This window comes from Schistocerca piceifrons, chromosome 8 (assembly GCF_021461385.2).
Source record: "Schistocerca piceifrons isolate TAMUIC-IGC-003096 chromosome 8, iqSchPice1.1, whole genome shotgun sequence".
Classification (NCBI taxonomy): domain Eukaryota; kingdom Metazoa; phylum Arthropoda; class Insecta; order Orthoptera; family Acrididae; genus Schistocerca; species Schistocerca piceifrons.
The window spans coordinates 483,280,929-483,293,541 of record NC_060145.1 but is presented as its reverse complement, the minus strand read 5'-3'; the positions used below and the strand labels follow the sequence as shown (position 1 = coordinate 483,293,541).

At 44.3% G+C, this 12,613-nt stretch overlaps 1 protein-coding gene across 1 annotated transcript in view; it reads left to right on the top strand.

Moving 5' to 3' along the window:
- The window catches only part of LOC124712476 (GAS2-like protein pickled eggs), an 817,295-nt gene that overhangs the window by 372,249 nt on the left and 432,433 nt on the right, over positions 1–12,613 (top strand). The window contains exon 3 of the mRNA XM_047242771.1: positions 697–1,028. Coding sequence (XP_047098727.1) covers positions 697–1,028 — 332 coding nt within the window. The remainder of the gene's footprint in view (positions 1–696; positions 1,029–12,613) is intronic.

Sequence of the window (12,613 nt, the reverse complement as noted above, 5' to 3'; positions counted from 1 at the left end):
GGGATTTTGCGTTTCATCATCTGAGACGGCATATGACGGGTGAAGCTATCGATGTATCAAGCAGAAATGTACAGATATCAGAAGCTGAATGCTGGCCCCTATTTTGACCGGGACCGAGGTTGGAATCTGGATACACATCCATCAGGAAGCCTGAAGACGGCGCCGGCCGGAGTGGCCGAGCGGTTCTAGGCGCTTCAGTCTGGAGCCGCGCGACCGCTACGGTCGCTTGCCTCGGGCATGGATGTGTGTGATGTCCTTAGGCGTGTTAGGTTTAAGTAGTTCTAAGTTCCCGGCGGGGTCAGCGATTTTCTCTGCCTCGTGATGACTGGGTGTTGTGTGCTGTCCTTGGGTTAGTTAGGTTTAAGTAGTTATAAGTTCTAGGGGACTGATGACCATAGCTGTTAAGTCCCATAGTGCTCAGAGCCATTTGAACCAGTTCTAAGTTCTAGGGGACTGGTGACCTCAGATGTTAAGTCGAATAGTGCTCACAGCCATTTGAACCTGAAGATGGCGTAGTAAATCGGCGAAATTCTGCCAGATAAAATAATAGCCTGGAAATTAGCCAGGTGAAAGGTATTTGATTTGACATGCTGTAATCATTAGCCTGCAAGTGAAGTAAACACTGATCAACATTGTTGAGTGTAGTGTACCCGTTGCGCTGCCTCCCTGACCGGACTGCGTCGTGTGTGCCCGCAGCACGCCAACAACGTGCGCACGGCGGCCGAGGAGTACATGGCCCGGCGGCTGGCGCGCCGCTCGGCCAGCAGCGCCAACCTGATGAGCGCGTCGCTGTCCGCGACCGGCTCCATAGCGAGGCCCGTCATCGAGGCGGGGCCCGTCCACTTCCTGCCCGCCGCCCAGCCGGGCACCTTCTTCGCGCGCGACAACGTCTCCAACTTCATCCGCTGGTGCCGGCACGCGCTCGGCGTCTTCGAGTGCCTGCTCTTCGAGACCGACGACCTCATCCTGCGCAAGAACGAGCGCAACGTCATCCTCTGCCTGCTAGACGTCGCGCGCCGCGGCGCCAAGTGAGTACAAACTCAAACTGACTCCTTAATTATTTTTACTTATTAACACTGACGTACACAATTTTCCCTGAAAAAGACAACTCAGACTAAACCTATTCATTTATTATCCACAAAATACACGCCGAACGCAGTCTGACTGCTATACCGGGTGATCAAAAAGTCAGTATAAATTTGAAAACTTAATAAACTACGGAATAATGTAGATACAGAGGTAAAAATTGACACATGCTTGGAATGACATGGGGTTTTATTAGAACCACCCCATATTGCTAGACGCGTGAAAGATCTCTTGCGCGCGTCGTTTGGTGATGATCGTGTGCTCAGCCGCCACATTCGTCATGCTTGGCCTCCCAGGTCCCCAGACCTCAGTCTGTGCGATTATTGACTTTTGGGGTTACCTGAAGTCACAAGTGTATCGTGATCGACCGACATCTCTAGGGATGCTGAAAGACAGCATCCGACGGCAATGCCTTACCGTAACTCCGGACATGCTTTACAGTGCTGTTCACAACATTATTCCTCGACTACAGCTATTGTTGAGGAATGATGGTGGACATATTGAGCATTTCCTGTAAAGAACATCATCTTTGCTTTGTGTGACTTTGTTATGCTAATTATTGCTATTCTGATCAGATGAAGCGCCATCTGTCGGACATTTGTCGAACGTTTGTATTTTTTTGATTCTAATGAAACCCCATGTCATTCCAAGCATGGGTGTCAATTTGTACCTCTCTATCTACATTATTCCGTGATTTATTCAGTTTTCAAATTTATACTGACTTTTTCATCACCTGGTACATTGGCAACATTGAGATGCCCTGCTTAGCCCACAGGACAGGACAGATTGAATAAATTGTGGAAAGGGGCCAAAATAAGGGCTGTCAGTTACACTCCACACACAACTTTATTATTTGACTAAACATTACAAGATCGCCAAAAATATTTTCTTTAGGAAAAGGAAACACACAGCTTTAATCCTCGGACCTTAATTACCGGCTGAAAGCCACTTTAACTTAAAAACGGCTGATGGCCAATAACTTAATCATAATAACATAATCAGAAATTTAAATTAATAACATAATCAGAAATTTAAAAGGCAAGCCTTATCTTAAAACAGTTCTTTAGTTAGACTGAAGTAAACAAGCTAAATTCAAACCGGCTGAAGGCCGAACAATTAAAACTCCAAAACATAATTTTTTTAAATACCAAAGTCCTTACGTGAAACAGTTTTTTAATTTAGGCTCAAGGCCTTAAGAACAAACAACTGAAACACAAACTGTCTGAAGGCCGAAGACTTAAAAATTCAATAGGTTTAAGTAAACAAGTTACATTCAAATCGGCTGAAGGTCGAAGACTTAAAAATTAAAAAAAAAATTTAACTGCCTAAGCGCTTACCTGAAAGTACTTTAAACTAGGCCAAAGGCCTTAAGAGTAAAACAACTCTAATTTAAAACACAAAACCAGCTAGAAGCCATACAAGTACCAACAACAAGAACAAATTTAAAAAATAAGGCAGTACACACAAGAGCGCCCAGATGTTTGAGGGTTGGCTTGTAATTGAAACACTAACGCACGCTTAGGTGAGACAGGCAGTCGGGCCAACCATTCACAATCCGACGACAATCCAACCGACCGTCAGTAAGCGGACCCACCGACAAGATAACTTCCACTTCACCCGACCAGGGCACAAGAGGGAGTTCAACGAAACAACGTAGAAGATATTGGCGCCCACAACCAGTAATACACGGAGCTGTCAAATTACACACCGTGCTGGACAGCAACAACACGATGAGGAAACTACTCCGCCTGATATTAACATTAACGCCCAGGGTAGGTAACCGCAACGCTAACGGCCACAAGGCAGAAGATAACCGCGAGAGGCTAAAGACTGAATCGCAGTGAAGGTTTAATCCAGCGCCTAGCATGAGCCAGCCACGGCTCAACCATGACTTCTAATAATTAACACAAAAGAATGGTTCTGAATTGCAAGAAATCCCAACAATAATAGAAATCCAAAAAAATATGAAATTAAGGAAGTACGAAACTACCTTTAACTCTGCTAATTGCCTATACTCATTTCAATCACGAATCACAACAGTGTAAATCACATTCATAAGTCACTTACCTCACAGAAAATTTCATAACACGAACTACTGCAGTTACAGCAAGTACCAACTACAGCCAGCTAAATAAAAAGATTCTAACTACTATAATCTCTAACTACTAGCAGGCATATGCATAGCGAAAGAAAGGATTTGTTGAAGAGCAAACAATATATTTAGAAAATTTTACCTTAGTCATGTGGCGTCCAGTTGAAAAAATTATATAGTTGACGGTAATTCCACTGCCCACACATTATCAACCAGACATCCACCGTCATACATTTCCTTGCGTATTGTCTTATAAACACATCATTTCATCTCACTTTACAATGCATGTCCTACCAACACAGTCTCCGCTACGAATACCATGTCCATACACTTTCCTATCCACTCGCTAACTGCTAGTCCGTCCAACCGTAGAATTTCTTGCCGATGGCGCAGAGCGCTGTCAGCGATATTAACACTGTCTATAGCGCTGCCAACATACAAAAAGGATACTTACAAAACTCGCACTCCTACTCCATGACGCGCTCGCGATCTAGCTCCTGCGTATGACAAAGCGAAAATCCCCATTAATGTAAGAGTACAAAATAAATGCCCAGTCTTTGGAAGCGGTAACGTTCGTCAAGTATCTGGGTGTGATTATTCGAAATGATCTCAAATGGTATTATCAGATTACACAAGTAACGGGTAAGGCGAAGTCTAGATTGCGGTTTATTGGTAGAATCCTGAAGGAAATAGCTTACAATACGTTGGTTCGTCCAGTCTTAGGAGTATTGTTCGTCTGTATGGGACCCTTAGCAGTTGGGTCTGATTCAAGAGATTGAGAAGGTGCAAAGAAGAGCGGCAAGATTCGTGTCTGGTTCATTTAGCCATCGCAAGAGCGTTACAAATCTCACTGAAAGTTTGAAGTGGGACACACTTGCGGATAGACGGCGTGCTAAACAGAAGGGGCTGCTCACTAAATTCCGAAATCCGATCTTCACCGAGGATGTAGAGCGTATATTATTACCACCAGCTTTCAAATCGCGCAATGATCACCATTCACAGGTAGGGGAAATAAGACCTCGTACTGAGGCGTTTAGACAGTCGTTTTTCCCTCGCGCGATCCGCGTGCGGAACAGAGGGTTGGAAATACGACTTTGGCGCGAATTGTGCTCTCCGCCACACACCGCTTGGTGGCTAGCGGAGTATGTATGTTGATGCAGATGTAGACTGCCGGTGCCCGGGCACACCGGTGAAACTGAATTCTTCTGAAGGACATCATTTTCCTACCATCGTCTCTAATATTTAATTTATCAGTACCCTCCTGCAGATAACGACGCTTAGGCTGCTGTCAAGTGTTTTTGCAACATAAATACAATTGTTAACCGTTTCGAAACATTGCGTATAATGCTCGAACCGACATGTAAGCGAACTGTGAGTCACCAATATTCGACCATTAAATTCGATGGTATTCGTAAATACCTCTGGGACTTCAGAAGAAGACTGCGTAAAAACAACAAGACGCACAGAAAACAGACACGTGTTAGCAGAGAGGACACCTTCTCAAGCTCTTAACTTACATTACGGGCGCTCAATGTGACCACCGTTTGTGATATGGAAACCGTCAATAAGAGCGTACAATTCGTTCATCGAGTTCAGAAGGCGCAACATCAGCACGCTCCGGAGGTCTGTTTGTTGGGTTGCCTTTATGCAGGCGCAAACTAATTCCTCGCGACAGTACAGATTCGGCAACTTGTCTACACATGTGTCTCCTCGCGCCACTGCGCCAAAATTAGAGAGATGCTGTTTCATTTGACCTGTGGCTATTGTCTGTATGTTTTGTATTTTCCGCGCGTTCGTCTTCTTAAACCCCAGGAGTACTCTTCAACAACGCTGTACATCTAGATATTCGAGGCCGTTCTCAAGAAAGCCTGACTCGTATCTGTATAAAAATACAGAGATCCATCAACATAATACCTCGTTATCTGTGTATTTAAACTTAAGGTGTAATCTTGATACATACAAGGCAAGGTCCCAACTGACTGACTCACTCACTCACTGATTCATCATCGCCGAGCCCAGCACCTGCTTTCTCTGGAATTGGAATTGTTATATCCTTTTCGAAATCTGAGGTATTTCATCTGTCTCATACATCTTGCTCATCATGTGGAGCTTTTGTCACGGCTGGGTTTCTCAGGGCTCTCAGTAGGTCTGATGGAATGTCGTCTACTTCCGGAGCCTTGTTTCGACTTTTTCACTGCTCCATTAAATTCTTCTCGCAGTATCACATATCCCACCTGATATTCATTTACGCCCTCTTCCATTTCTGTAGTACTGCATTCACGCTGATTTCCCCTATATAGACCCTCTACATGCTCCTTTCACTTTTCAGCTTTCCCTTCTTTGTCTAGGACTGGTTTTTCATGTGAGCTCTTGATATTCGTACACATGCTAATCTTTTCATGCATAAGGCGTCTGTAATTTTTCTGTAGGTGGTATCTATGTTTCCCCTAGTTATATATCCTTACATTTGTCCTCTAGCCATTCCTGCTTAGCCATTTTGTACTTTTCCTTTTTTTTAAAAGGTTTGTTTTCCCTTTCGCCTACTTTATTTGCTGCATTTTTATATTTTGTCTCTTCATCAATTAAATTCTTTATCTCCTATGTTATCCAAATATTTCTAGTGGGCCTTCTCTTTTTACCTATGTGATCCTCTGCTGTCTTCACTATTTCATCTCTTAAAGGTACCGATACGTCTTCTACTACACTCCTTTCCCTGTTGTAGTCAACAGTTGCCTAATGCTCCGTCTGAAACTCTCAACAACCTCTAGTTCTTTAACTTCGCCATAGCCCACCTCGTTAATTTCCTACCTTTTTGCAGTTTCTTCAGGTCACATCCAATAAATTGCGATCGGAAACCACATCTCCCATTGCAAATGTCTTACGATTAAAAATCTGCTTCCGAAATGTCTCTCTTGCCGTTATATAACCCATATTAAACCTTCCGCTGTCCTGGTCTCTTCCACGTATATAACCTTCTTTCATGATTCTTGAACCAAGTGTTAGCGATGATTAAATTACGCTCTGTGCAAAATTCTTCCAGGTGGCTTCCTCTTTAAGTCCAGTTCATCTTTCATTGCTTTCCCCCAGTCCATGTACACCCACAGTTTTTCCTTCTCTTTCTTTTCGTACTCTCGAATTCCAGTCCCCGATCACAATTAAGTTTTCGTCTCCCTTAACTATGTGAATGATTTCTTTTATCTCATCATACGTTTCTTCACTCTCTTCATCACCTGCGGAGCTTGTTGGCATATAAACTTGTACTACTTTGGTCGGCGTGAGCTTCGTGTCTATCTTGCCTACGACAATGCGTTCAGTATGCTGTTGGTAGTAGCTTACCCGCATTCCTGTTTTCTTATACATAATTAAACTCACCCCTATGAGACTTTGTATCTGTGAGCCTCTATTCACCTGACCAGAAGTCCTGTTCCTCCTGCTACCGACCTTCACTAATTAATACCTACTACATCTAATTTCAATCTATCCATTTCGCTTTTTAAATTTTCCTATCCGCTTGCCCTGTTAAGGGCTCTAACATTCCACGCTCCGGTCTGTAGAACGCCAGTTTTCTTTTTGCTGATGACATCTTCCGGTGTAGTCCGAATATGGGACTAATTTACCTCGGGAATATTTTACCCAAAAGGACGCCATCATCAGTTCACCACGCAGTAGAGCTGCGTGCCCTCGGGAAAAATTCCGGCCGTAGTTTCCCCTTGCTTTCAGACGTTCGCAGTACCAGCACAGCAAGACTGTTTTTGGTTGGTGTGTCGAAGTCAGATCAGTCGGTCATCCAGTTCGTTCTGCAGCTGCTGAAAAGGCTGCTGCCTCTCTCCAGGAACCACACGTTTGTTTGGCCCCTCAGTAGATACCCGTCCTTTGTGGTTGTACCTACGGTATGGCTATCTGTATCGTTGAGGCATGCAAGCCACCCCACCGACGGAGGCAAGGTACAAGGTTCATGTCAAGCAAATTAAAATCTGTTAAACCTGAACGTTGGGGGGACTTTCTCAGTCTCACTGCAAAAAAGAAAGAAAGAAAAAAAGTGCACACATTCATCTGTCGGACACTGACTGCTGACATAAGGCGAGATCTGGCGACGCCGCGTACTGTGATCCTGTGCGGCGCTCCACGAGAAAGGCGCCGTCAGCCGTAACTGCGGAGGAGGCGCTGATGGGATCGCGCCTCCCGGGTCTTTAGAAGGCTTCATCGGAATTACAGGCCGCGACTCGGCCGCCCCGTGGGTCTCAGCGAAACTCATTTAGCGCGCGTTTCAGTTCCCATTCCGAACCCGGCGAAAGTCCGAGAAAGTGTTGTGACATAGACGTCAATTTCTGTATGGCCCATTAGCGGACGAAGAGGGTGTGGAAATGTTAACTCGTGCACTCGAAATCCATAGAAGAATTCTGAAAACTACTCCGAGGGAGTTTGCGACAGAGGCTTTAAAGAGACATTTCTTACGTACATACATCGTTTCTTTTTTTTTTTTCACTTATAGTATTAGTTTCGAGAAAACAATATTGAAAGTCTATGAGATACAAAGATCGGGAAGGCAGTGTTTCGATTGTGCGTCTGCTACAAAACACAAGTCATTCTCCGTCCTTACATTCTTGTGGTGAAAGCGTGAATAGATCATTCGAATAACTTAACCCGTCTGCGGAATATTCTACACCGAATGTGTCTTAATGACATTTCCTATGAAACGCCATGTATTATTAAGTACTACTGCGCTGAAAGAATGAAACACCTTCTTTTGCAGTCACCTTAAATGAAGTTACGAATTTTCATTGTAGGCGTTCCTCGTTCAGCCGTCTCGCACTTGATTATTAGTAGCTTGATCGATGCAGACTGTTTAGTGGTCACTTATTACGACTAAGTTACGGTTTGACAGTCGAGAATGACGTCTGCAGGCGGGCCCCATCTATCTACAGCAGTAGTTATGTAATTTTTTACTACCTTTTTACTTTGGGAAGAATTTCTCACACACTTAGTTTTACGTTGACAATAATTTAATCTTACATTTCGGTTTAAGCGTTTATACTGTTAAGAGTTTATACTGTAACGCAGTCGAATGAAGCCGTCAGCTCCAACAGTGAGAGCAGTGAGAGTGCAGATATATTAGCATCTTGGGCACTTCTCCAGCCCTCTTCCGTTGACGAACTACTGTGTAACGTATACAAGTTCGCTTCGCTGTGAATAGAAATTTGATGTGTAATTTACCTTCCTAGTAGTCTAGTAATCTTCCTTTTCTTTCTTTTCAAACAGGTCATCTTTTTATGACGTGGTAATAAGTCAAAATCGGTTATGATACTCTCTGTGCGATCTGGGGGTAAAAAGAAAGAAAGTAGGATAAATGGAAAGATGTGGATGTACTCGGTGTGGTGAGCCATGGGCAATGGCCTTACTATGAGAAAAATACGATGTTTTGTGTGATGAACTAATTTAGAGAAAGAACAGAGTAATCAGGATGACCGACTTGGAATCTGAAACAAGTTTAGTGTCTTAGTCATTGTCAGTACGCTGCACAGTTTTGCTACGCAAGGAGTTTCCGAATAGGAAAATGGTGCGTATTGACAGTCTCGGTGGCGTCTTTTCCACTCCGTTATTTATTTATCTTTTCGTTTTCGTTTTGTATACCGCCTGTTGTAAGAGTTTGGGAGGTTGCCTACGCGGCAGGCGCCTCTACGGATTGGCACGCAGGCAGCTGTGCCAAGCCACGAAAGGTCCGAGCGACATGACGGAACAAGACACCCGCACTGGTCTGCAGCATTTCTGCTGCCACTGAAAACCAATCATCGCACAACACGCCTCCCTGTCAGTGGGCCGAGCCGTTTCGTTTTGGCTCTTCTAGCGGCACCCTACAGTACTATGGCACGGGGATTTGCAGACACGTACCTGAAAAAACAACGAAGAATTAATGACGTACTTTTATATTTCTACGAGATGATAGTTATAACTTTATTTCTGTCTCTGGTGGCAGAGTACAGCGCTCGCCATATCGTCATTAACAGTGTGACGTTCGCGCGCGCTTCGATTTCTCCACGGCCAAAGTGGAATAGATGAAGTAGCTCCTCACACTTTCAAACTTGACTTATAGTATTCCTCGACAACGCCATAGCTATTTATTGTTAGGGGTTCAGTCCCAGAAGCGGATAATCCAAATTACTTTTCTTATCTTAGGGTCCAGGAAATATTTTTCGGGCCAGTTTTTTCTTGCCTACCTAGTAGAATCTTACTGTTCAATGACATCCAACCTAATTATAGTACTTGGGTAATGTTAACGTAGAAAGCGTGGTGTTTATACGTCTCGTACTGCCGCGAAGAACAGCAGTCGCTCTGCGATTTGGAAGCAGCCGCGAGTGCATTACGACAGAAACAGAAGTTTCTCTTCTGTGCACAGATGAACAGTCACAATATCTGGACTGTCATTAATGTTAACAACTGAAATTGCAAGAGTTCAGCTCATTGTGATTGCGAAATAACTCGGGACTGAATCGGCAGATGACTCCTTGACTACAGGCAGACGCGGCCTCAGCATGTGTTCCCGTCAATATGCGACCCAGCGGTGAATCAAACCCGGGCCGTTAGGCATGACATTCCGTCGCGCAGACCACTCAGCTACCAGGGGTGCACCAAGAAGCAATGATAGAAATAAAAGAAAGGTTCAGGAGTGAAATGAAAATTCAAAGTGAAAGGGTATTAATTATACGATTCACCGATAACATTGCTATTCTGAGTGAAAGTGAGGAAGAATTACATGATCTGCTGAGTGATATGAATGAGTACAGAATATGGATTGAGATTAAATCGAAGAAAGACGGAATTAATGAGTAGTAGCAGAAATGAGAACAGCGATTGATGGTCACGAAGTAGATAAAGTTAAGGAATTCTGTTACCTAGGCAGCAAAATAACCGACGACGGACGGAGCAAGGAGGATATCAAAAGCAGACTAGCACTGGCGAAAAGGGCATCCCTGGCAAAGGGAAGTCTACTAGTATCAAACACAGGCCTTGAGGGCCGGCCGTGGTGGCCGAGCGGTTCTAGGCGCTACAGTCTGGAACCGCGCGACCGCTGCGGTCGCAGGTTCGAATCCTGCCTCGGGCATGGATGTGTGTGATGTCCTTAGGTTAGTTAGGTTTAAGTAGTTCTAAGTTCTAGGGGACTGACGACCTCAGATGTTAAGTCCCATAGTGCTCAGAGCCATTGGAACCACAGGCCTTGGAGGAAGAAATTTCTGAGAATATGCATTTGGTAGGATAGGGAAACATGGACCGTGGGAAAACCGAAACAGAAGAAAATCGAAGCAATTGAGATGTGGTGCTACAGACGAATGTTGAAAATTGGGTGGACTGATAAGATTAGGAGGTACTGCGCAGAATCGGCGAGGAAGGGAATATATGCAAAACACTGACAAGGAGGAGGGACAGGATGATAGGACATTTGTTAAGACATCAAGGAATGACTTCCATGGTACTAGAGGGAGCAGTAGAGGGCAAAAACTGTAGAGGACATTTGTTAAGACATCAAGGAATGACTTCCATGCTACTAGAGGGAGCATTAGAGGACAAAAACTGTAGAGGAAGACAGAGATTGGAATATATCCAGCAGATAGTTGAGGACGTAGGTTGCAAGTGCTACTCTGAGATGAAGGGATTTGCAGAGGTGAGAAATTCCTGGCGGACCGCATCAAACCAGTCAGAAGACTGATGACTCAAAAAACGGAAGCAACCCTGTTTGACAACTACTTGAACGATGTTGACCCAATCCGCATCAGCTTATTAACATGTAATCGTTATGCCGCGTCTCTATCGATTTGCTCCAGTGAGAATTAAAAAATTGGAAGAGTAGGAAAACTATGGAATTGGCACGAGTAGGGCACGAACTGCGTGCGGGGAAGAAAACATGTTAGTAGCGAAGCCTTTCAGTCAATAAAGAAAGGAAAGCTGGGAGAGTGTGGAGTACGCGTTGCTGGGTAGCGAATACGCTCGACTTCCCAGTCGCCCTCCCACCGCAGGCCTTCGCCATCCATCACAGTCCGTCACCTTGTGACGTCACGCGGCATGGTCGTTTTTCTCTAGCGCGACGCTACACCGGGTCGCGCAGTATTTCAGGCGCGACGAGATAATTATCACTAACTTTGGTGAATCACGACGTGGCGGCTGTTTGGCACGCTTGATTAATTGCTTCGTCTGAAACAAATTGCTCTGAGGATCATAGGTCCAGACCGAGAGACGATGTTTTCTTTTTTACTTTGCGCTGAGACCTAATGGCGAGGGATACCATTTCGTCAGTTTCGTAATGCTTAATGTCCACAGGAGAGAACGACGCCAGGTAAGGCGGTAGGTGACGGGCAGGACTGTGTCACGCCGTAAATTAATCGGCCATTATTGGTGTCTGGAATTTAACTAACCCGTTTTGTGTCCATGGCTTCATCTAGAAAACATCATATATTGGGCTTCCTTGCTGCCCAAATCGACACAGTCCTTTTCCTGGCTGTGTCCTTGTACGCGCTGGAAAAATATGTGCTCTGTTATGTCCGTTTAACACCAAGTAGACGTTACGGTGTAAATTAAGAAATAATTGGAAACAGTAGGTGTTATAAAGCAGGTGTGTACAAAATTCAATGCAACAACTGCATAGTGAACTAAATCGGGCAGACTGGTAGATCCTTCAAGCTGAAGCATAAGGACGCTTTTCGGCAAATTTCTAAAAGTCGGCCGTAGCGATGCATATTCATGAGACGGGCAACTCTTTGTGGGAAGTTGAAACACCTTACTGTTTTGCACACTAATCTAATGGATCACTTATAAATTGTGATACAAAGCGGTAAAAACGAAAACACGTTTCATGCACACATCGTTGTTGTTGTTGTCTTCAGTCCTGAGACTGGTTTGATGCAGGTCTCCATGCTACTCTATCCTGTGCAAGCTTCTTCATCTCCCAGTACTTTCTGCATCCTACATCCTTCTGAATCTGCTTAGTGTATTCATCTTCACAGGGGACGAAAAGAGCGTTTTCTTAAAATTTTGGTTAGCTGCTGTAATATCAGAATCTCTGGGTTAGCTACTTTTTAGCGATCTGTTGACGTTGCTGGACGTAATTGGAACTCCCAGGCATCTCCGTAGGGATGTGCTTTATCTTACATTACTGCTGATGGTCCAGTCGGTTTCTTGATTATGCACACGTAGTGCTCATTCGCGCTACATATGTGTTTGAATTACAGGTGTGTCTTTTCTGCATGTATGAAACCTGCACGTGAATAGCTGTTACCGCGACACTGAATATATTCACGGACTGCTTATGTCCATTCATTTTATTTAGTTTTACCGACTCGTCGAGTATATTGAGGTACAATTTAGGAAGACACGAATGCAAGGGAAGTGATCAGAAATTTTTAACGTTTTTGAACATATTTGCAGGCGACTTCGAACGCCAGAAAC